This window comes from Magnolia sinica, chromosome 3, assembly GCF_029962835.1.
Source record: "Magnolia sinica isolate HGM2019 chromosome 3, MsV1, whole genome shotgun sequence".
NCBI lineage: Eukaryota > Viridiplantae > Streptophyta > Magnoliopsida > Magnoliales > Magnoliaceae > Magnolia > Magnolia sinica.
In genome coordinates this window covers 110,350,026-110,376,497 of record NC_080575.1, presented here as the reverse complement: position 1 = coordinate 110,376,497, position 26,472 = coordinate 110,350,026, and the positions used below count along the sequence as shown (strand labels likewise).

General features: G+C 39.3%; 1 protein-coding gene across 2 annotated transcripts; it reads left to right on the top strand.

The window, feature by feature from the left end:
* The first annotated feature begins 9,623 nt into the window (after positions 1-9,623).
* LOC131240692 (3-ketoacyl-CoA thiolase 2, peroxisomal-like) lies at positions 9,624-19,655 on the top strand. 2 transcript variants are annotated; one of them, XM_058239104.1, is made up of 14 exons: positions 9,624-9,742; positions 9,890-9,954; positions 10,449-10,533; positions 11,083-11,209; positions 11,436-11,534; positions 11,605-11,687; positions 11,798-11,905; positions 11,994-12,071; positions 12,190-12,322; positions 12,490-12,586; positions 13,685-13,808; positions 13,908-14,016; positions 18,994-19,077; positions 19,194-19,655. In XM_058239104.1, exons 1-14 carry the CDS (start codon positions 9,653-9,655, stop codon positions 19,301-19,303), a joined length of 1,392 nt encoding a protein of 463 aa, XP_058095087.1. In that variant the 5' UTR covers positions 9,624-9,652; the 3' UTR covers positions 19,304-19,655. The 2 variants fall into 2 exon arrangements, with proteins under 2 accessions (XP_058095087.1, XP_058095088.1); XM_058239105.1 differs by having other exon boundaries at positions 11,436-11,547; positions 11,633-11,687.
* The last annotated feature ends 6,817 nt before the right edge of the window (positions 19,656-26,472 follow it).

The following is a 26,472-nucleotide window of genomic DNA, read 5'->3' as shown; positions in this document are numbered from 1 at the left end:
CCATTACTCTCGAGACGATATTTTCACTACTACCACTGTCTATGATCACATCACAGACCTTTCCGTTGACGGTGCACCGAGTACAAAATATATTGTGTCACTGTGGATGTAATTCCTTTCGTGGGGCATACAGTAATCGCCTCACAACTAGAAATTCTCCACGATCCTCGCCCGTCACTTTATCGCCACCTGCTATTTCTTCAGTGGTTTGTTCATGTTCATTAAAGCGATAGTCTTCTTCTGCGGCCTCATCTTCAGTGCCCCCTTCGTTTATAGTCAAGTGCACTGCAGGACGTTGAGGACAAGTGTTTGATAAGTAGCCTGGTTGGCCACAGCGGTAACAATTGTTCGACCTTGGACGAGTATAAGGATTTGGAATCCTACTCGGACCTGCTGTTGTGGGTGCTGCACGTTGAGGTCTGGATGAGCCGCTCCCCATATCACGGTTTGCAGTTGTAGGAAGTTGAGGTAATGGATCTTTTCCTCGTGGCAACACTGGATCCTGCGTGAGACCCGTCATGGGGGGTCGATTTGAAGGATATGGACGAGCAGGAGCTCTTGCAAGTTGTGTTTCTGCCCTACCCGCCAATTGAACTGCTTCATCCATGGTCCCGACTGGGTACATCTGAACTTGATTCTGAATTATCGGTTGCAACCCACCTATAAATCGTGCCACCTTCTGTGACTCAGATTCTGACAGATCGTTTCGTGTAACCAACCGTTAAAATTCTTCAGTGTAATTTGTGACAGTTCGATTTCCTTGTCTGCAATTTTGATATTGTTGGAATAATATCTGCTCATAATCACTGGGGAGAAATCGTGATCGAAGAAGACGTCTCATCCGTGACCATGATGAGATAGGTGCCTTGTTCTGGCGGGCTCGTGAGAGTTGTAATTGTTCCTACCATGCAGAAGCACCAGATTTTAATTTAAACGCTACCAATTTTACCCTTTTATGATTTGGCAGGTCTATGTAATCAAAATATCTCTTTACTTCGGCTAGCCAATCGAGAAAATCTTCTATACGTAATAAACCGTTAAAACTAGGAAGTTCAGCCTTACCTCGATAGTCTCTTTCAGCACAATCTAGATGATCACCTCCATGGATTGGTCGTCGAGCAAAACCCTTATTAAGGTCCTCTTCGCTAGAACTTGAATCATCTGATGTAACCCTAAGGTTTGCCACTGGTAGTGCTCTACGAAAATCGGGGTTGTGTCGTGCAGCAACCATGGGTGGTGGAGCACCACCTAGGGCTCGGGGTGGAAGTAGCGCATCCGCAAGACGGTCGAGAGTTGCCTACAGCCCTTGCATGGTCAACTGACTCTTCCGGTGGAAAGCTTCCATTCTTTCCGAAAGATAACGAATCCCTGGATCACCGTCCACAGGATTTTGATTCATACCTTCGTTGTTTGTCACTGGCCCGAGGGGAATCCTCGCTTTGATATCAATTGACGCAGGGATGAATGTGATAAGGATAACTACTCCGAATCCACGGAGCTTCTCTGGACTCCTCATAGAGACTTCTCGAATCCACGAGGAAAGAAAACAGAAAATAGAAATAAATTCTAATAAATTCGAAATTGATTGATTGATTAATAAAAATGAGTTTACAACCCTTTAAATAGGGCTACCAAGCAATGAGAAAGAAATTAGAATCAAACTACAACTCAAACTCTTAAAATCCGCGACTTACTATAAATAGTAAACTTACTATTTACAGACGGTCGTGATGTCTACTAGTGCGCAAGGTTTTCGGCCAAAAATAGTAAGTGTCCTATTTGGCTTCACCAAACCATTCTCCTAATTATTCTAAGCTCTTTTCACGTTGGGTGCAACTCCTAAAGCCCGACGGATGAAGAGTTATAATCAAACTAAAACTTACTATTTATAGTAAAAACGAAATTAAAACAGGGAAACGACCGCCAATCTAGGGGTTTTTCGCAATTCTGGGATGCGCAACCCTGCATAGCGGGGTTGGTTGGCTTCAGTAGCTCGTTCTACCCCAAAATCATATATTTTACGTCAGATAACTCATTCCGGATTGCAAGATACGCCCGATTTAAGGTTCAATGGTTTGGATCACTTTTGTCGTCGACCGGGCCTTTTCTGATTCATCTTGGCCATGTAATTGTCCGCGACCCGCTCTACATCACTGATCAATTGTCATTTATTGGCTAAGAATGTCACTTCATGATCACATCCATCTGATCTTAGTTGCTGGGAAAGAAGGCATATATCACTTCATCCACCCCACCTGAAGCACAGATGGTAATGGTGTATGGGAACAACAATCATCTCATCCCGCTATTAAAAAGGAGGTATTTGTTGTAGGCAAAACCCATGAGACTCTGCCAGAGTGTGATGGTTGATACGCAACACCTAAAAACTGCTTAGTAATTAAATAAGTGGAATACAAGTAATTTTACATTAAACTGTCCAAATTATATCATGAACCAAAAATTATGTTTATGTAATTATCTAGCCATTCGCCCTCTTCGGTTGTCCAATCAAAGCCTGTATAAATGGAAAAAGTTGCATCAAGTTGACAGCTAGCATGAAACTATAGGCAGATCTTTTGCATGTGAACCAGATAGGCCCTTTCAAGCTCATGCTATGGCATTTTTTCTCTGTCACATTTATTACTAGAAAATGCATCATCCATGATGGGGGGGCCGCATTTGGACAGTTTGGATTGACCCAATTTCATTCCACATGGAAGTATTTATGTACCCAGTGGACCCCACATAAATGAACCCTCGGATATCATTTTATATATATATATATATATATATATATATATATATGATTGATGGCAAAAGAGTAGTGTTCTAAATTTCCAATGCGATGGGACGTTAGGAGTTTTGATTCGCCACTCCATGCAAGTGGGCCCTTTGATGTGACAGGTCGTTTTAGTTTAAGCAAAAAAAAAAAAACTTGAATAAAAAAAATGCTCTAATAATATAATATGTATCTTTAGACAACAGGTGTTGTGGCGACCATCGTGTGTCTGGCTACAGAAATCAGGATGCTCTCCTGATGAATATGCTCTTTCTTTTGATAGTCCACTGAATCATCGGAAATATTTATTTTACACGCAGCCCCCAACTAAAATCAACAAACTGTGCATTTATCAGATTAAAAAAACATAAATAAAAAAGGAGAAAACAAATGAAAATTATGACACCAGCCCTGCCGGGCCCACTGTAATGTATGCATTTTATCCACGCTGTCCATCCGTTTTAACATATCGTTTTAAGGCACGAGCCCAAAAAGAAGACAAATCCAAGGCTCGAGTCGGCCACAATAAAAGAAACAACGGGATAAAACATTTACTGTTGAAAATTTTTTGGGAGCTACAAAAGTTTTGATCAAGATGATATTTGTAACCTTATGAACAGGTTAGATGGCAAATAAACATCACGGTGTGCCTAGGAAGGTTTTTAACAGTGGTGTCATTATAACCACTGATTCTTGTGGTGTGGCCCACTTGAGCCTTGGATTTGCCTCCTTTTTGGGCTCATGCCTTAAAATAATCTGTTTAAATAGAAGTATGGTGTGGATAAAACACATATACTATGGTGGTCCCCATAGATTTCCTGCTAGAACTGAGTTTGGCTTGGTAATGGTAGGACACAATTGGCATCCGCATATGCAATTCATGTTGGAAAAAACTCTAATTTTCTTTTAATTTAGATTTATTACAAATGGTGGAATCGCAATACTTGCCATGTATTGTTGTTCAATTTAGACACAACCACATGTGTAATGAACGGCCTAATTTCGATAAATATGTAAGATTAATATGTTAAGTACTGTTTGGCGTGTTAGAGTTGTATTCAACTCAAATTAAATTGAATGCCTCCTGACCCTACACGCTGAATTAGCCAAACTGGGACTAAATATATGAAGATTGACTTAACTATTCAACCCTCGATTGTTAAAGATATTAGACAATTTATGAAAGAGAAGATTAGTCCTTTTGATGAATACCTTTTGCCTCGAAGACAATGACTTTTCTTACCCAGAAATAGCTTTGGTTGTATTTCCTCAACAAAATCAACAAAAGATAGAAAAACTAAAACTTCAAAATTTGATTACCGATTTTATTAATTTCAGAAATAAAATAAAGTATAATCAACAAAAGAAAAATAAGCTGAAGAGATTATCGATAACGGTCTGCAATGGTGAAATGGGTGTGAACTTGATAGTACTTCGGATTTAGATAGTTTTGGAAATACCAAATGGTAGTAAGACAATTGTGGTATAAGGTCACTAGATTGTGATAAAAAAATTACCAAGTAAGAACTCAGTAATTTAGGGGATCAACTAATGAGCCGTGGATATTTATACTAAACCTACATGCTTACTACAATGATATGCTTGATGGTAGTGAAAACTAAGATGAGAAGCTAAATCAAGAGATTCTAAAATTGTTATGGTATGCTGTTGAAAAGAAATGAAAGATTTAGAAAATTAAACTAATAGAGATACTCGTCCATGAGGGATGAGAGATTAGATAGATAACTGTGTAGAGTGGAAAGGTTTGTGTGTAATTGTATTGGCGTGAAGCTTTAAACTTTTCTTCGTGTGCCACTTTTATAATTTTGGAGAGGTGGTGGTCGTGCATAAGATTTCATAAGTTATGAAAGGGCTTTTGATTAGGTAGCATCCATATTCTTTTTAATTTTGGAGTCCTTAAGGTATTACGCTTGTAATGACTTGGGATTTTGTTGCACATGCATACACGTGGAAGCATATACACCTGCATTCATCTATATAAGCATTCATGGATAGATCCATCCACTTATCCATACATGCCATGCGTGGTTTGTTTACCCATCTTTTATAATCAATTTCACTAAAGCCCTTACTACTCTAGTTGATTGTCCATCATTTTTAAATATAATTTTTATGTAATTATATGGTCATGCTTAAGGGCATGCTGGTTAGATTATCCTATTGAGGAGATTTCGTAGATGTAGAAAACTATTGTTATAAAGGGCCACTTGTATGTCTATATATATAGCCCAATGCTCCCCTGGGCACCTAATCGCACCAAACTTGTGCGGATATTTTGAGAACTCATCATATGTGATGTGAGTTCAAAATCTAAACAGTCCACGTGATGCAGCACCCCATGAAACTCCCGGGGCATAATGTTTACTTTGATTCAAAAGTTTGGTGGGGCCATGAAAAAAGAAAACAGTTTCCTCTCTTGATTTGCATCTCTCTTTACTATGGCCCACCAGAGTTTTAGATCAGGGTGAAAATTGGTCGATTGGGTTTTCATGGGATGCCACATCACATGGACCGTTTGGATTAGACGCTCATGACATGTGTGAAAATGCGTGCGCGCGCGCGCACACACACACACATATATAAATGACGCATTACTGCGACTATGATGTCAGTGGAAGTTGACATAGAGTTATGGTGCATTACGTTGTTTGGATTCAGAGTACAGAAAAGGCAATTTCAACTGTCCATCCCTTTTGATCCTTCACACGTTTGGTTTGAATATGAAAACTGAGGGCCTGTTTGGGAGCTTGGATTTGGAACCCTCCAAACTTGGACCCCCAGAATTTGAAACATATACTTTGCTTGAAAATGATGAAATTCCAAGTCTCGGATGAGCCACAAGCACAAGATCACATCCTAATGACTAGCCAACGATTTTTAACCATTGATTTACATGAACAATATTAAAGTAATTATAGTTACGCAATTGATAATCTAATTGTTTTGGGATATCATCAGTGAGCGATGTGCCTAATAAATTAATGTTACACATGCAATTTTTTGAAAGATTTTAGATGTAATCCAAACTTTCACCTTGGATTAAACCCTCCGAATTTAAAACCCCTATTTGCTTTATGGTGCCAAGCATATTAAGAGATTTGAAATCCCCTTAAATTCTCTCAAACATATCATTCAGTGCTTCTCAATTTATGAACTTGTAACAGCTCCTCACCTCAGTCTGAATAATCCATGGGCAAATCAAAACCAATGATCATGTGTGGCCCAACTAATAAGGAGTCTTACAATACAATCAACGTTGATTAACACAATCACCCAGTCGATCAACCATGTACCTGCATGGTCCTATGGAAGATCATAATCACCCCAGCACAGTCAAACGTGAGGAATTAATCAAGTGACTGCTGGGGAGAACTGCATCAACAGGATCAACCATTCCACGTGAAACAGAGCTGATGGACTATTAACAACTCGTTGTGGGTCACAATCATAAAGCATCAATACAATAATTATTTTCCCCTTTCAAACAGATCTATGTGACCTTTTCGGCAGCTTCAATGGCCAAAGAACATTATTGTGGCCCTATGAAGTTGTTATTAGTCATCATTCATCAACTTCGATGGCCAAAGGACATTGTTGTGGCCCCTATGAAGTTGGTATTAGTTGTTGTCGAAACACCATCGTTGATGAATGGTGTGGTCCACCTGAGAATTGGATGTGCTTCATTTTTCGGCTCACGGCAGAAAACGAGTTGGCAAACTAGAGAGCATAACGTTGATATACAAAACACACATCAATGGTGGGCACCATGGTCAGGGTCACACCATTTTGGGTGTGTAGAGCAAGGCTATCTCCCAATGCACTCACACTCCGATGGTTTTTTACCATAATGGGTACTTGAACACATTGACCTTGCATTGAAACTCTCATGAGTCTACCAATGGGGCATGAGTAAGGACCGAAGGCCCTAAACCTCTACTGCCTTCATTATCTTTATCATGTGTTCGATTTCCAACCCTTGGTCATTTTAATAGCAAGGAGATTCACCACCTCTACAACAATGTCTACAAAATTTCTAAGAACTTTACATGAATATCCTAAATTGAATTTCTTCCTTGAACCAATAGTGTTATGTTGGGAAACCACAAAAGCACATAGAGATGAATCAAGCAAAATACTATCAATCACACAACTAACTCCAAACATAAAAAATTAGAATTTTACGTGAAAAATCTTTATGAGAAAAAATTCATGTCACAGAGTGACAAGCATGAATTATGAAAGCAAAAATTATAAGAGATAGAGTATTACCAATTCGAACATGCTTCGAATCCACTTCACAAGCCTTAACTATACTCTTGAAACCCTTAGGAATGAATTAGAAAGCCATAGAACTCTTCTACTACTTTCCTAATTCTGACTACATTTGATATATATAGTATTATATAGTAACACAATCGGAATAAAAAATAAATCCCGCACTTACGTAATTCTGTGTGCGGTCAAAAGGACCTTTGATGGCATTGAATACCTTTAATAACATTGCGTAACAACATTAAAATGTTTTAGCAACCAACACAAAGTTTTCCAATGGCACCGAGTGGTATATAGATAGCATTGACAAACCCCGTTGTTTATGGATTTAAGACATCAACAACATGCTATGTGTGTTTTTAGAATTGTTATTGTCTGGTACAACACTCTTGTAAGACTTGTGTAGCCTATTTCTACTTAATTTTTGGACTCAAGCCCTAAAATGATCTAGAAAAACCTACTGAGGCGTAGATAAAACACATACAGCACAGTGGGTCCCACAGAGCTGGGTAATTGGGTCTCAGCAACCGCATCCCTTTATCTTCTTTGTAAGGTAGAAGATCTAATCAGTGTCCCAGCTGATGGAAAGTTCGGATCTTGCACATGTATGCCATATGGGCATGTGAGCTCATGTGTAGATTGTAGGGCTTCAACCATGCGGCCTTAGTCGATTCCATATCAATGACCTCACTTTGTATTCAAGTCCTAGCACATAGTTTGTAAAACAGTGACCTGTTTGGTGTACTCTAAGCAAGTGGGGATGTCGTTCTCGGATATAGACTGTTGATTTGATGGTTGGATTGGGAATGCCCTGAAAGTCTTCCAGATTACAAGATCGCAATTCATCAGTAGACGACAAATAAATGGCTAAGAAAAAAAAAAAAGAAAAAAAAAGAGAAGAGAAAATTACCACAGTAGACCCCACCTTTTATCTAGCGTCTTTTATGAAGGATTTAAAACTTACCTTCCCAACTTAGACCTTACACGCATGGCCAAAGCATTTGAGGATGAAAATATCCCTGCTTAGGCTATCTATGGCGACGGTTATAATTCGTAGCTATAGGTCTATAGATATCAAAAATCACTTTGGAAAGCAGGGGTATTTTCGTCCTTAAATGCTCTATCCGTGGCTATTGGTCAGTGGTCTGAGGGCCCCACCATGGTGTATTTGTTTTATTCATTCCGTTCATCCATTTTTCTGAATCATTTGAGTCTTGATCTAAAATATAAGTCATAACTAAATTTAGGTGAACCACACGATAAGGAAACATTATTGATGGAATTTCTGTCATTAAAAACATCTGTCAGCCCACTGTAATGTTTATTTGACATCCAACTGTTAATTAGATCATACAAACAAGGATGAAAGATAAACGCAGATGCCAGCTAGATCCAAAACTTTGTGACTCCGGGAAGTATTTAATGGTGGCCATTGAAACAATACTTTTTTTTTTTTTGATGTGATCCGTTTAAAATTTAGATTTACTTCGTTTTCGGGCTTATAACATTTGAGATTGTCTACTGAAGCCATTTGCAGTAAGTTTGGCGCTGGAACCTAGGTGGGGCCTCCCACGATGTTTGTAAGAAATCCACCATATCCCTTCGTCTGTTAAGCTCATTTCGTGACATGAGCCTAAAAATAAACCGAACCAATACTCAAGTAGGCCAGAAACGTGAAGATTGGACGTCCACCCTTGAAATATTCATCGGGCCACGTAAGTTTGAATAGGCTAATATTTGTGTTTTCAGTTCATCAACGTGGGAATGACTCATGAACCGTATGGATGGCATGTAGACATCAAGTTGACCTAAGTGATCTCACGAAAACGATGGACGGGGGTTATTTTAACTAACGTCACGTGGCCCCACCTAAGTTCCAAACGCGGAAACGGATTGGCTACTGCCCTGCCACCAACCAATGGCTGATGGTCGGTGCTCTGTGGGCCCCACCATGATGTATTTGTTTCATCCATTCCTTCCATATATTTTTCCAGATTATTTTATGGTATGAAACCAAAAATGAGTTATATTAAAATCTCAAGTGGACCACATTACAGGAAACAGTGTTGAATGAGCGTCGACCATTAAAATCCTTTTGGCGGCCAGGATCAATATGATATTTGTTTTTTCCCTTCATCTGGGCCTGTATGACCTAATCGATGTAAAATACACAGTACAGTTGGCCTTGGGAGGATTTTAATGGTTGATATCCAATCATTATTGTTTTCCTGTGGTGTAGTCCACCAGAGATTTATATCCATCTCAGTTTTTGCTTAAAGCCCTAAAATGATAAGTAAAAATGGATTAGAGTAATGGATGAAACACATACATCATGGTGGGGCCCACAGAGCACCTACCACCAGCCACCAGGCTGGTGGCAGGGGAGTAGCCAATCCAATTCCGTCCAACGCGGACCGTACTCCAGAGCAGGAAAATGCGTCGTACGTTCTCTCTCCTCCTCGTCTATACAAAAACATCGTCCATGACTCTCTCTATATTTCCATGCTCCTCGCCTTCGCCTCGCTCTGTCCCCTTTCCTCAAAATCTCGCGAGAAGAGAAATAGCAAGAAATAAATAGAAATGGAGAAAGCTGTCGAGAGGCAGAGAATTCTGCTCCAGCATCTTCAACCCTCTTCTTCTTCTTTCTCTTCTCCACTTTCCAATATCTCAGTAATTTCTCTTTCTCTCTGAGTCTGACGTTTATTTCGTGGAGTCTGCTTTTTCAGGGTGTCTGAGTTTTATCTGACGCGAGTATAATTTTTGGTGCATTTTTTCAACTGTAATTAACTGTAATTGGTCTGTTTTGTCAAAAAACAGGGCTCCGTTTGTTCGGCTGCATATCAGAGAACTGCTACTTTTGGAGATGACGTTGTAATCGTGGCGTAAGTTCCCTTCCATCGTCTGCCGGAGGACCTGAGATTGTGTCCTCCGTCGTCAGGTCCGAATAAGTAAGGCCCACGGTTCTGCGATTCCGGCCGTTGATCTAATGTGTCCTAACGTGGATGATCTGCTCCACTGAAAATCTCCCTGTTTTGGTAGATGCCATGGAAATTAGACGGTTCAGACAAATTCAACGATCCGTGTTCAATAGGATGGATGCTGATGATCGGACGACTAGGATGCTCCGATCGGGGAGATTTTTGGGGCACGGTCCATCCGTGGTGGGTTCCATCAAATCGACAGGCTGGATGGTCGAACCGTAGGGGCTGCTTGTATGGAATGGGCATTGGATGGCGATATCCATGTCCGATGGTCGACGATTAGATAATTCCTCTTTGTTCTGTTCGGTGGAAATCCGTAGCTTGTGGAATTCTTGATGCTCTTCAATCTGGTACTCAGTTCATATGTTGTTTTTGAATTGATTAATGATGTGCAGAGCATACCGAACTGCGATTTGCAAGGCGAAACGTGGCGGTTTCAAGGACACTCAGGCAGATGACTTGCTTGCGCCGGTCCTTAAGGTTTGTTCATTCTTCAAGGCTTATTTGAGATATAATTTGTTTTTCCTTTTAATTTGAACTGTTCTGATGAAATATTAGCATTATAGAACGGGACCCAAAAAAACTACGATGCGTATGAGGTATGAATACAGCTTTACCCCTGAGGCTGCATGTGGATGTATGATCGATTTCAATTACAATCATTAAGTTGCAGCATAGTGAAATGTCCAAGTTGGATTAGTGTCGCTTTAGTTGAAGTGAATGATCCGTGCCAAATCATGATTGCTTCCGTTTTTAGTTTGAATTGAAACTAAAACAATTGAATTTTTATAATTCTCTCCACTTTGTCGCGTTTTAGTCATTGCAATTGAAATCCATTTTATGGCCAGACGCTGCCTCAATATTGAAGTAATTGGCATGAATACAAGACGAATACATCTCCTAATTTAGAATAACTCGGACATTATAAGACATGCATTTTCCATATTTGTTGAATTGGGAATGGATCTAAGCATCTTGGTTTGTGGCAGTTATTCTTCTCCTTATTCTCTTCATGGGTGTTTACTGTAGGCATTGCTCGATAAAACTAATCTCAACCCAAATGAAGTCGGGGATATTGTCGTTGGTACACTGTTGGCACCAGGTTCTCAAAGAGCAAAGGAATGCAGGATGGCGTCATTTTATGCTGGTTTTCCTGGTATTTTACTTTCACGTGCATCTTTTCTCATTTGTCCTTATAGCACCCTCTGCATCTTTCATTTCAGAAGTGGCTTTTGAAACTTCTAATTTTGAATGTTCCTGGAGGTATGAGTGCACAAACCTCTTGGGGGCAAAGGGCACACTGAACTCGTGACCATTAAAATTTTTTTTCCTTTCCCTTTCTATTTTTGTCTTTGATGTTTACAATTATGTGTGTCATGTAGAAACCGTGCCGATCAGAACTGTGAACCGGCAATGTTCGTCAGGTCTCCAAGCAGTTGCTGATGTTGCTGCCGCCATAAAAGCTGGATTTTATGACATAGGTAAGGCTACATTGTTGTGGTCATGTTGCATGCGAACTTGTGTCTTTACCTTTTTCATCTGTTAATACAGGCATTGGGGCTGGCTTGGAGTCTATGAGCACAAATTCTATGAGCACAAATTCAATTGGTTGGGACATTCAAATAAATTCAAAAGTATATTCTCTCACCTCATTTTGTAGCCTCTAATCTTAAACATGTTTGATTTAAGAAAGGATTTTTGATGGGGGCATTTGTGTATTTAATTTTCTTTCTTAATTTCCCAGTTAGAGAGATTTCCACAAGCTCAAGACTGTCTTCTTCCTATGGGCATTACTTCTGAGAATGTTGCACAACGTTTTGGCATCACACGGGAGGAGCAAGATCAGGCTGCTGTGAGTTTTGTAGTTTTGCTGTTCACGTTCCGATATCATGATGTAGTTGTTTCATGTAATTGTCTAATATTGTGAAATCTATGTCCAGGTTGCATCCCATAAGAAGGCGGCTGCAGCAACTGCTTCCGGTAAATTCAGAGATGAAATTATCCCTGTGGCCACAAAGGTGAAATTTTATTGCAGTGAGGCCCTAGTGATCCTAGCTCTCTTTCACTGTTTGGATTTTTAGAATTTTATGCTAGATGGGCTGTATTTTGGATTTGATGGGTTTCTTATTAATGAAGATTGTAGATGCAAAAACTGGAGGGGAGAAATGGGTTACAATTTCTGTTGATGATGGAATTCGGCCAAACACATCATTGTCTGATTTAGCAAAGCTAAAACCTGCATTTAAGGAGGGGGGAACCACCACTGCTGGTATTCAATGATATTCTACATGTGTAATTCCTAGATTGAACAACAACTGAACACTTTACTGCATGCGTGCTTTACTAGAATGTAACATTTGATGTATATATTTTTCAGGAATTAGATTCTGTGGGGGATTAGATCTTGTATGAAATTTCTGTTTCATACTTTGACAGGGAATTCCAGCCAAGTGAGTGATGGTGCCGGAGCAGTGCTCCTTATGAAAAGATCTTTGGCAATGCAGAAAGGGCTTCCCATTCTCGGTGTATTCAGGTATATGCTTTTCCTTGTAACTAAAAGATGACTTGGGTTATTCAAAATAAGCTATGCACAACCATTCATCTGGTAAAAATTCTAGGGCAGATGCTCCACACTATTAATTTTCTGTATTGTATGTGGCACCACTTAGCTATATCTCAGGCAGCCTTCAGACATGACTGGGATTGTTGTTGTTCTGTGTTTCGTTATCCCAACTGCTGTTTTCTTGAGGTTGCTGCCATTTATTATCTAGTGAGCCTGGCAACATATTAGGTAAGGGTAACAGCCAATTTAACTGCTGTCTGTTTGATCATTACAATACGGGGCGTAACAGCACTGTCGTCATCATCATCATCATCATCTAAGCCTTATCCCAATTAGTTAGGGTTGGTTACATAAATCTTGGTCTGCATTGTTTGAATTCATGATGAAAGTTATGGCATCAGTTTGACTCTGGCTGCCAACTTGATGCAACCCTCCTCCTTTATCCAGGCCGGGGACCGGCAATGAGTGCACAAAACTCCCACAGGCTCAATGTAGTAGACTTTTACATAGGTTGATTACAATTAAGCACTATCTAATAGTCTATTACAATCAACGAGCTTGTAATCACGCAATGATTAACAAATTTGAAGGACATTACAGCCCCATATCATACCTAAAAAAGACATTAAAACCCCATACTGGAAGCAGGTCCCACTGTTAGCTTTACGTAATGGGTCTGTTATATAACCATTTATTAATACCTTGCAGCCCAGGCCAAGAAAAATCCAAATTTTGAACAGGCCAGCCATGACTGGGTCGAAAGCTGGGGCCAAACCAACCCCAGGCCCGCCCACTGTTGGGTATATTATCTAGGGTTGCCAAATACTGTTTCTCGCATATCTTCCTATTCTAAATGATCATGATGGTCTCTTTCTCAAGTCATCTGTATGTTTTACTCTAATTCAATCGGGATGCTTCTTTCTTATCTGTCTGAGTTTCCAAAGGAATTAGATACATCACTTATGTCGATTATACCATATTCATCGTTTTCTATGAACTTACCTTTCTAAGAGATGAATCATTCTCATGTATATCACATTTCTTTCTACTCCGGTGTTACTTGTATAGGAGTTTTGCTGCTATTGGAGTTGATCCAGCCGTTAATGGCATTGGCCCAGTTGTTGCAATTCCTGCTGCAGTGCAGTTGGCTGGTCTTGAAATTAAGGATATTGATCTCTTTGAAATAAATGAGGTAAGAGTTCAGGCTATTTCTTCTAAATTTCTTTCCTTGACTCATTGTATTCAAGTTGAAGGTCTTCTAGTAATTGCATCTTCAATGTTCCATGTGTAGGCATTTTCCTCCCAATTTGTTTACTGCTGTAAGAAGCTGGAGCTTGATCCAGAAAAAGTAAATGTGAACGGTGGTGCCATGGCTCTTGGGCATCCTTTGGGTGCAACAGGTATTTATAATAACATATTTCAATTTATCATGCCCTTTTTTTCTTTTTCTTTTTTCTTTTCTATAAGCCAGTAATTGTTACTAGAAGCAGTGTACCAGTTACAATAACTTGAATGGTGATGATTTCACACACATGAGATATGTTGGATTTACAATGTTTATCATCTTTGTTTCCAGACTAGTACATTTCTGCTACTTGTAGTTGTGATTATATCTGTAGTTTGTGGTGAGGGTGCACCATAAATAATTCCAGAGACTAAACTAGCTTTGGTTAAATTTAAAAGGCTGCCAGCAGTTGTTACTAAGAATAATACCAGTTACAGCATCTAGAAGAGTGATGGTTGCCGATTTGTGCAACATGTTGGGTTCTGCATTTCCACACTTCTCTTGTATTGTAGTGGTCACTAAGGGCCCATTTGGATAACTCCAAATAAGTTACTTTTTCTACTTACAGTAGTAGATTAGTAACTTACTTGAGATAAGTTTGGTTTATGATCAATTATAAGTACCTTTTTTTATTTAAAGTTGATCACATCACTTTAATAAATAGAAATCAAGATCAGCTACTCAAGGCAGAATTAACTAAAGTAACTTATGATCCAAATGCTCCCTAAATCTGTAGTTTGTGGTGGGAGTGTGCCAGAAATGAATGACAGAGGCCAATCTTGGCTTTGATTAATATAGAGCATATGATTGTGAGTTGTTGTAGTCACGTGTTTTAGCCGACTAATGACATGGTTGAAGTTTTAACCTTCAAGAACCGTAAATTTCTTCACCAAATGTAGACCTGCAAGTTGGGTTCAGGTCAACCTGAACCCAATCCTGGTTCCTTAGTTCGGGTTGTGTTGGGTTTCCGGGGTCATCAAGCAGGGTTAAGGTTGGAAAACTCCAACCCGATGTGAAATCGGGTTGGGTTTGGGTCGAGCAAAATCAGGCCAGGTTAGGGTATGGTTGGGAATAATCACATGTATTTGGGTTTGGTTAGGTCAAGTCAAGTCGGGTTGGGTGGGCTTAGGGTTGAGTATAGAGGAATTTTGGTTGGGTTTGGGTTGGGCACCTCGGGTTAGAAGTTGGGTCAGGTCGAGTTGTGGGTTGGGTTCCCTCAAGGTCGGGTCAGGTTCGGATTGACCCTCAACTCATCCCAACCTACCCGAGTGGCACCACGAACTGGGTGGATCTCATGAATTTCTTTGATCTTTTGTACTTGTTCGCCTGTAGACTGGTTGGCTATGTGATCCATTTCTTGAACTTTGGGTAGTGCTGCCAGGGAGGATGAGCTAGTCTGCTTATTATCTTGACAGTAGTTTGGTTTTTATTCCCTCAATCTGTCGATCCATGAGTGGCACAATAGCAAGAAGTTTAATTGCTTGCAATATGTGGACCTCCATGTATATCATATTGATAATACAGTATCAAGTCATGTCCAGCCAAAGGAATGAGAAAAGAGGAAGAAGGGACGAAAATTCCCAACTAGGGAATCAAGGCTGTGACAAATCACCCAAAGAGACCCATGGTGAACATGTGTCAGAAAGGTTCGAGACATGGGCACAAGTTCATTCAGGGGTTTACGTTGTACTGTATATAGTCTCCATAATGTTATTAAAAGCATTAGCTATAGAGTTCTTTATACCATGTTGAGAAAGTGATCTTTCTTGGTTGCATGCAGTGTTCGAAATATCGGTATTACATATCACATCCTTGGGATACAGATATGTATTGGTTATCGCATGGGATATGTCGTTTGTATTGGGTAATTTATCCCACTTTTTGGGAAATATAGGGAAACATTAGGAAATTGGTTGAATTTTTCAATCAAAATTCAAGGATTGTTAGAAAAGACCTCAATACACACTTTTAAATTATAACATCTCAAGAAAGTAGTAACAAAAGAAATGCACGTGATAGGTATCCTTTATATAGGGTCCTAAGCTATGCGCTATCTAACTAAAACTACTGCAACTATATTCAAATTAAATGCATAACATTTAGAGTGTACGTGATGATCATTTAATCAAACACTCTCAAATACCTTGAAATTAGTCTCAATTGACAATTGGTTGGAGGAAAATTTTGGAAGAAAAAATAATATTTTAATAAATTTTTTATATTAATTTTTAATTAAAAAATGAATTTTATTTTCCGAAAATTGATGAGTTCTTAACAAATCAGTAGATTAGCCATCATGCATTGTTGATTTCATGTTTGGAGTGCAACATTGCAAGCAATTTGGGAGAAATTGGAAAAGTTTTGAATTTTCTCCAATTTTCCTCAAATCGGACCACCTGCACTCAAATTTCGAAATTAGAATGTACGCGATGATCATTTCATCAAATACTCCTAAATACTTCAAAATTAGTCTCAATTGACAGCTGGTTGAAGGAAATTTTCAAAAGAAATGGAGAACATGAAGAACTAATGAATATTGAAATCAAAGCTCAAAGTCCATAAGTTTTCATGCAAAATATGAGAAACCAATGGATTTAAAACTATTTGACACTGATTTAACATAATTTCAAAAAAAAAAGAAAAAAAGGAAAGGGATCAAAAATTGAAAATGCTCGCCGGATTGAAAATGTGGGATACATAGGCACTACTTGTGCATTGTGTATCGCATAGGTTGGATACAAGCTATATCATGGGATATATCGGTCAATATTGTCGATATTTAAAACATTGGCTGCATGTCTTTGGAAACTATTGACATAGAGATTTCTGAACTAGGATATCCTGATACTTTATTCCCAACACAGTTTTTTGTACCCCCATATGATGTCACATGATCTTTCTTGGTTGGACTTCTGCATTTGCATTAATTCTGTTATTTTCCTAACTCGGATTAATTCTCTCATGGTGCAAAATTGGATGAGATATAGGCCTGGTAATGGGCAGCCTGGCCTTGGATTTTGAATTGGGTAGGCTGGGTCTCCAGGCCTGCCCTGTTCAAAATTTTCATTTTGCTGGCCCAGGCCAGGCCCATTTTGCCAGCCTAATCCCATATTCATGTCCTAGATTTTTGGAAATTCTCGCACCTTGTGTTCATGTTTTGTATGCGTATCTGTATTTGGGCAATGTAGCATGTGAATATTGGGGGGTGGGGGTGCATCCCAGGAAATTTAGAAGCTTTTGTGGTAAATTCTTCTTTACTTCTCGAAAAACTGTAGGCAGCCTCCATCGAAGTAGAAATTGAGAATTTCTTGAACAAAACCGTCTGGCTGCATTGTGGAAATTTCTATGCAAGATGTGCCCAGAGTAAACTTACAAAAAAAAAAAAAAAAAACCCCTAAAGATCCATTAGTTATGTGTAATGAAGTATCCCACAAACAAAACATAACAATAATTAAACACAAAAAGTTATGGTCTATAGACTATAGCTGTGTCCGGTAGTGTAGTATCTGACACACGAACATGGACATGTGTTGACATGGCACAATCCAAAGAGAAGAGCCTTGTACTTAGATGATAATTGTGATCATAACCCGCTTGCATGGACCCTACTCTGTCGTGGTTAGGCCAGACAAATCAACTGTCATACAAGCTCCTTAATGTTTATTCATCTCACCATGGACTACAGCTACTTACCAATTTTGCAACATTTTGTTCAGTAATTGCTCTAGATTATTTCATTTCCATGAAAAAAATCACTTCATGAGTACATTTGCCAACACCACCAAATACAAATACACCTCCATGAACGATAGTACCGAAAAGAGATGCCCGCAGCCTATAGGTGAGGATCAAGTCCATGAAATTGGAGAAGGAAGAAATTTTGGTCGAATATTATGAACGGGTTTCCAGATCCAATATGCTGTGGATGTCTGTGTTGGGAAGGTTGATTATTTTTTTAGCAATCCTGTTTTTTTCACAATAAACCGACACCAATTTTTTTTTGTTTAACTGAACCTTGACTTGTTGGGGCTATCTTTCCGAATGATTCAAGAATGTGTTATTGAATTCTCAAGGAACTTATTGATTTTCATCAACCTATGTAATCGACTATTACATAGCACCTGTGGGAGTTTTGTGCTCTCATTGCTGGTCCCAAGTCCAGAAAAAGAAGGGGGTTGTGTTAGCTTGGCAGCCACTGAAACTTTTGCCCTAACTTTCATCATGAATCCTGACAATATGACATTCCAAACTCATGCTAGGGCCTTCTGACTTGATGACCTATGGTCTGACTGTTATGGCTCTTAATAAAGTTGAATGGCGGAACGGGATTTGTGTGCGACCCCAGTTATTTGGGATGAGGCTGAGATGGTGATGATGATTATTGAGTTCTTAATGCTCTCATTGTAGATTCATTTTACCTTGTACCAATGATAAGGGCAAATTGAGAGATAACCATGTTACTCTTGTGTACATGTGACCTAAGTCACAATCCCGAGTCCCTGGGGATCTGACAATGAAAACCAACTTAGTACCTCATTTGGCAAGACCCAGAAAATAATGCAGTATTTAGGAATATTGTAGGTTGAAAGGGGTGTCACATCTAGGTCCTTCCAATGGAGGCACATGCCTTTGACGCCAGGTGGGGTTGAGTCACACACCTTAGTCCACCTCAAACCTACAGAAGCACAAAGCTAGCCTTTCATATTTTCTTGTCTGTCAGTTGCATTTTTCAACTCAATTGTGGAAAGGAGTCTATATGCTCCAATCAATCCATTGAAATTTAGCAAATGTATAATTGGATTTAAGGGAACTAAGCCATAATATGTCGAGAATCTGAAGTAGAGCAGGGTTAAGTCAGGTTGCAGATCAGTCTCATTAAAATAAGGAGTTGTTTGAGAGACGCGCGGTGTAGGATAACTAAAGGCTTTTCTTTTTTTCTTCTTAGACTTTTATTCTTTTCTTCTTCTTTCCCATACATTGAGGGACAGCCGGAAATGGGTCCCTCAGAAACTGCATGTCATTCTATGAGTTCTTCCTTCACTGGCAAAGCACATTTATATGGAGGGTAATCTTTTTCTGTTTCTTTTCACAGGCGCCCGCTGTGTGGGAACTCTGTTGCATGAGATGAAGCGCCGAGGCAAGGACTGCCGGTTTGGAGTGATATCGATGTGCATTGGTAGGTTTGCATGCAAGTGCAAATGTGTGTGGGTCAGGTGGTGAGTGGGATTTTGTGCTGTTGTCCTTATTTTTAGGTGTATTTAACTGGTGACGATGTGTTTGCTACCCTGACAGGCACAGGAATGGGGGCTGCAGCCGTTTTTGAAGCAGGAGATAGTGCCGATGAACTGACCAATGCCTGCAGGATCCAATCCAACAATCTGCTATCCAATGATGCTCGATAACCTCTTCCATCCATCCATCCGTCTATCACAAGGTATATGTGCTTATTGTTTGGCATCCTAACGAATTCGAGTACCATTACAAGGTAAAGTAAATTAGGAGAAGATACAGGTCCGCATAAATGGGACATGTGGGTCCCATCTGTATGTTGACATGACCTTCTGTTGTCTGTTTTTGCTCTAGAAGTCATGTTTTGTTAGTCCCTTTTCAACTTCCTCTATTGAGCGATATTTGTTTTGGAAGGAGAACAAAGGGTGGAAAACAACCCTTATAGTCAAAAGTGAAGTGGAGATTTTCTTGTATTCTGGATTCTTTTCTTCTTCTTTTATATAGTGCACATACAATGTACGGCTATTTCTTTCCAGCCAACCGAGCCATGCAAAAGGTGGGCTGCATCATAGAGATCACCAGGGCCAAAAACCAGGATGGTCCATTTATCAGGAGAACTATGACCTAGGAATCAATGGCCGGCCGATGGTCTTGATCCAATGTGTGCGTGGTTCACCTGATTAGTGGATTGCTCCAATTTTCACTCCAGGTGATCTTCATGGTATGGTCCACTGTTTTCACAGGTTGGGTGTTCCATTGAAGTGACACATCAGCAGAAAATAAAATGCCATTTGCTGAAGTAAATGGAACAACATGATTGTAATGAAATAGTAATCTGGCATGTTAAACCACTCAATATTTGCTTCAAACACAAAGTGTATGTAGGGGAGTTATTACTCTGCCAGTGTATGATGCTTGATATGCATGCACTCAGGAACGCCTAAGTGCCCTATCATCTACGGCTCATGTTGAGCTGGGTCCACCCTGTCATGGCCCAGTTTGAACACTAGCCAAGTGATCTTGTTTTTCTTGATAGGTAAAGCTGGGCTTGAACCTACACCTCAATGTAGACCTGCTGTCACAGTATGGTTTTGGCATGACCGGGATTGTTCTGTGACCAAAGCTGTTGGCTCGATGGACCCATGGTCTGCAGGTTACCTAGGCTCGGGTTAGAAAATGTTACCCATTTAAGAAAATGGGTTGGGCTTGAGTTGAACCATACCCAACCTGACTTGCTCATATGGGATGTCGATGGTGGCCCAAAAACCTGTGACCAAGTAATAGAAAACACATAATGCATGTATGTTTCGTATGTTTCGCTAATTGGGCATGGCTGGATAATGCCTTTTAACCTCATATTCCATTCTTAGACTTGAGTGTGGTTCTGCAAAGTCGGGTTAGGTTGATCGAGCCCAATCTTATTACAATTAAATGGGTTGGATTGCTGGTGCTCCTTGGCCCATTTAGTCAACCGATTGGGCTCTGTGACCCCGACCGGACCCATTGCCACCCTTTCTGTGATGCTCCATGCATCAAACAGTTCCCCCATTTCAAAAGATCCTATCTGTCGAATAGGGCAATCCATAGGCCGGGCTTGGGCTAGAAAAACAAAAAATTTGAATAGGCCCGGCCGAACAGTTCAAAATCCAGGCAGTAGCCAACCTCGGGTCATTACCGTCCAAGGCATCCAAGCCGCTTGAAAGGTTGGCCCGTGGTCCACCTTAAAGATCATCGGCCGATCCAATCATGACCTTAGAAAAAAATGGGTAGGCAATTGATTCACTCAATGTATTCGTGTAACCCAGCTGGTGAATGGATTGTCCTGATGTTTGCACCCAATGATCTTCAAGGTGGAGCTAACCTTTTGAGGGGCATGGATATCACATGCACTTAATACATTGGCCACATGCAACTCATGGAACGTAACTATGTGGCCCAATCAGGTGGATGTGAACGCTCCTCTTCAGTTTATGCTCCATTTGTAATGGGGCCAACGGGTTGGCTAGGATGGGGCAAAAACAAAAATAAATAAATTTCAAGAGAAAAACTTTGATACTCTGGAGTATGATATCCTTGATACACGGGCACAAAGAAATCCCACATGCAGGATGCAAGTAACTCAAATTAAATCATTTAAATTTGGGCCACACTTAAAGTGGACCACACAACAAAAATTATACTTTTTTAATCTTTTACTTTTTTTTTTTTTTTTTTTTGAAAGGTAAGCAAATTTTATTACCAAGGTCCCAAGAATAATTATAATAAACTCAAGGGCATAAGCTCACTACAAGCAACAAATAGCTCATACGCCTGAAGAAAACCAATAAAATGAATTTGATATTACCAAAAATAAAGAAATTTAAAGCCTTGAGTGTGCCACAAATGTAAGGATTATGAACAAGTAACTTGCTAATATTTTTTAACCATTAATTTAAATGGCTTGGACAGTTTAGATCATTCTATTAGTGTGATTTTAGTTATATAACCGATAATTGGATTATTTTGGAGTATATCAACATGCCACGTGCATGGCATAGCGGCACATTTGTTTACTTGCAAGACTTTTCAAGGGAGCTAAGAAAAGACATTTCACCTTATTTACTTCCAAATCCTCTTCAAGGGAGAGGATTCCATTCATAAGCTTATTTACTTTTATTTCATTTCATTTTTATGCATTTAAAACATACCTCAAATGTCATTTGCTTCCATTTAACCAAAATTCTCCCGTTGACCTTCATTTACTCCCATCCAAATGGCCCCTTAAATTAATTCTCTACCACTCTTATGGTATGACGTCATTTGAAACGATGTTTTTTTATTCTTTTCTTGTTTCAATTTATTGTTGGGATTTGTTTTGCAGAATCATACAGATTTGGATCTAAGATAGCAATCCAAGAGTACAAGCAATTACAAGAGACCACAAATATTTAACATGGAAAACTCTTGTGGGAAAAAATCATGGCACAAAGCGACAGAATTTCACTATGAAAACATAAATTACAAAGAGAGAGAATTTACCTGACTCGAACAATCTCGAATCTCAACTTTGCTACACCATCTGATAACCCTAGAACCCTTTTAGAAACGCTTAGAATACTTTTAGTAAGTCTTAGAATTGCTTGGAAAGACCTTAGAGACTCTTATTTATAGTTTAGGAAACACCCCTTGCGCACTGACTTTGAAAAGGTCCGGAAACCGCCTCAAATTTATGCAGTCCGCGTGCAGTCTGCGTAACTTTCGACTGGTCGAGCATGTCCCTAGACTCGTCAAGCGTCTCGAAGATCCCAAATACATAGTTGCTGAACTTTAAGTTGAGCGAGCTTCAACCAGTCAAAGGGACCTTCGACTAGTCGAGCTAGTCCCTCGACTAGTCGAGCAACATGAAGATTTAAAGCATTTGTTTTTAACAACATTTATTTCATATCTTTCGATAAATTCATGATGATAGATCCATGGATTCCTACATTTGGCATGGAGGAGAATCTATAGAAAAAGATAGAATTAGAATGGATTGATATCTTCAAAACAAATAAAATTAAAAAAAAAAAATGAAATATTCATAATATTCTTATAAATTCTTGCTCCTATTTGACCAAATGTATCTATAAATGCATAGGATCTTGATTTATGGATCTCTCGGTTTAGCAATCCCCAACAACATCATTTATGGATCTCTCGGTTTAGCAATCCCCTACACCATCATTTGAGATATGGTGTCGAGGCATATTAGGCAAAGGTTAGCCTAGGTCCATTTGTTCTCGTTTGTAAGTAACATCTAACTATTTAGATCCCACTAAACGACATCCATAATAGAAAAGGATAGAGACACATTTATATATGAAAAATTGAGATCAGGTGATATAATGTAAGGTCTTCCAGTAAGATTCGTAAAGACCGTCAGTTAGGAAGAAATATATGTAATAGCTATAAGCCAATCCCGCATATGTTTCAAGAGAGTGCTCAAACTCATTGAGTTGACTCAAAAGCCAGTTGAGTCAACTCAACTCGATGATAGATTTGAACCTACTTCTACTCACACATTATCAACCGCATATAGCTAAGGAACCAAGCCATGGATTATTACCAAGTTTTGTAATTTATATAACTTCATGAAGTTAAATGTCTACCTATCTTCACTCTTAATTTTTTAATTTAATAAATTAATAAATATAGGGTTGAGACGACTCAAGCCTTCCAACCAACCCGACTTAGATGAATATGGAGTCAAAGTTGGGTGTGGTATGATGGACGGTCCACATTAAAGTTGGGCCCTGGGACAATTTGCATCTAATGTCCGATGTGATGGATAACCCATATCTAAGGTGCCCCGCATGATGGATAGCCCATGTAAAAAATGGGCCTATACAAGGTGGATGGTCTATATTAAAGGTAAGCCCCACACAATGGATAAATCACCTTGAAGACAAGGTGTGGCCACAATATAATGAGCAATCCACGTAGAAGGTTAGCTCGCATGATGGATGGTATAATTAAAAGCGGTCCTGAGTGAATAAGGGAAAATTTTAAGAGATTTTAATGAACGAAATTTAAAAAAGGAATGAAAAGAGAAGAGAGAAAAAGAAGAAAAAAGAAATTAATAGAAGAGATTTTAAAACTATTTTTATAAGCATAATGTTTAGCAAACATATTTATTTAATAAGTAAAATCCAAGGTAAGCTTGAACTGCCACACCCACATCCATAGCTCAACTGGCAGACTGAGTGGAGATGCCTCGTTTCAACACTTGAGGTCTTGGTATCATCCCTAGTGGGGGTGGCTAACATGGTGTGTTTACTGTCATGGGTGTATACTTACAAGCTAACCCAATTTTTTTTTTTTTTTAAAAGCTTGAACTGCCAAATATGGATTTGAAACCTTTTCAGATCCACTCGGTGAATTCACATTCAAAGAAAAGATGGTTGCAATGATTTTGGGAGGGTGAGGATAAATTAGAAAAATCATAAATACAAATAATATGAAACTAGTCTACTGGTGGACATTTATTGGACGGTGGACATTTATTGGATGGTCGAAAAGAAAAATATCATAAAAGTCAGTATTTAGTGAATATGAGTGAACTAATCAGAGGTTGGAATTATTCAACCAACATGAACCGTGGACATATTCTGTTAACACTTCACGGTGTGTCCCTAACTTGGACGGTTTAATTTAAGGCATGCATACGTGATAGGTATAATATCTGTGCCTGTGTATCAAGCATCCAAATCTGGCGGAGTATTAAATAACTTCCCAACAAACAAGCGCCTTGTATAAATTATAAAAGTTATGTGGGACTTGATCATATTAGACGGCTCAGGAGTGGCCACGCGACTTGCCTGTGTCTTCCTGTGGTTGGAAGATACCTGGGGCCCACAAGATTCCTGTGACAAATCCACTCCGTCCATCAGTTTAGAAAGACCACCATAGGATAGGATTCCAAAATTCAAGAAGATCCAAAACTCAGGTGGGCCACACCGCATGAAACAGTTAGAATGAAAACGTCCACCATTGAAACCTTCCTGGAGCCGACTATAATGTTATATGCCATCCAAACCGTTCATTAGGTTACTACCACTCAGATAAACTGTAGGTACAAATGTCATCCTGATACAATTTTTCTGTAGCCCCCACGAAGTTTCCAATGGTAGGCATTCAATCCCACGGTTTCGTGTGGCACGGCCCACCTGATTTTGTTACGGTCTTTAGAAACTGATGGACGGAGTGGATCTGTCATATGCTTCTCTGTGGGCTCCAAATAGCTAGCTTCCGTCCACAGGAACATATGGTCGGGGTCCTCAGGCAAGTCGCTCCGTAGATCTGTCCAGTGTCGTTTTGTCCCTAAGTTTTTTATAGGTGGGGCCCACAGTCTGGCAATCCAGGCCATTAATTTATTGGGTCCTGTGGTGCATGGACATGGCCTGGAATTATCCTTGAAATCCAAACCATGGGTCCTACTTTCAGATGGGACGCTACATTGCTCAAAGCAGATTGATCAAAACACCCATGAACTTCTGTTGCATCTTGACATGAAACCATGCATTAATTCGACGTTGGTGTTATCCTTTCGGTGCATTTATTACTAGAAAATGCATCATCCATGATGGGGGCCCCATTTGGACAGTTTGGATATATTGACCCAATTTCAATCCACATGGAAGTATTTACGTACCCAGTGGACCCCACATAAATGAACCCTCGGATATCATTTTTCAATATATATATATATATATATATATATATATATATATATATATATATATATATATATATATATATATATGATTGATTGCAAAAGAGTAGTGTTCTAAATTTCTAATGCGATGGGACGTTAGGAGTTTTGATTCGCCGCTCCATGCAAGTGGGCCCTTTGATCTGACAGGGCGTTTTAGTTTAAGCAAAAAAATAAAAAAAAACTTGAATGCTCTAATAATATAATGCAAAAATATGTATCTTTACACAACAGGTGTTGTGGCCCCCATCGTGTGTGTCTGGCCATAGAAATCAGGATGCTCTCCTGATGAATGTTCTTTCTTTCGATGGTCCACTTAACCATCGGAAATATTTATTTTACACGCAGCCCCAACTAAAATCAACAGAAATGTGCATTTATCAGATTTAAAAAACATAAATAAAAAAGCAGAAAACAAATGAAAATTATGACACCAGCCCTGCGGGGCCCACTGTAATGTATGCATTTTATCCCCACTGTCCATCCGTTTTAACACATCGTTTTGAGGCACGAGCCCAAAAAGAAGGCAGATCCAAGGCTCCAGTCGGCCACAATACAAGAAACAATGGGATAAAACATTTACTGTTGAAAATTTTTTGGGAGCCACAAAAGTTTTTGATCAAGATGATATTTGTAACCTTATGAACAGGTTAGATGGCAAATAAACATCACGGTGTACCTAGGAAGGTTTTTAACAGTGGTGTCATTATAACCACTGATTCTTGTGGTGTGGCCCACTTGAGCCTTGGATTTGCCTCCTTTTTGGGCTCATGCCTTAAAATAATCCGATAAAATAGATGTATGGTGTGGATAAAACACATATACTATGGTGGCCCCCATAGATTTCCTGCTAGAACCGAGTTCGGCTTGGTAATGGTAGGACACAATTGGCATCCGCATATGCAATTCATGTTGGAAAAAACTCTAATTTTCTTTTAATTTAAATTTATTACAAATGGTGGAATCGCAATACTTGCCATATATTGTTGTTCAATTCAGACAGAACCACATGTGTAATGAACGGCCTAATTTCGATAAATATGTAAGATTAATATGTTAAGTACTATTTGGTGTGTTAGAGTTGTATTCAACTCAAATTAAATTGAATGCTTC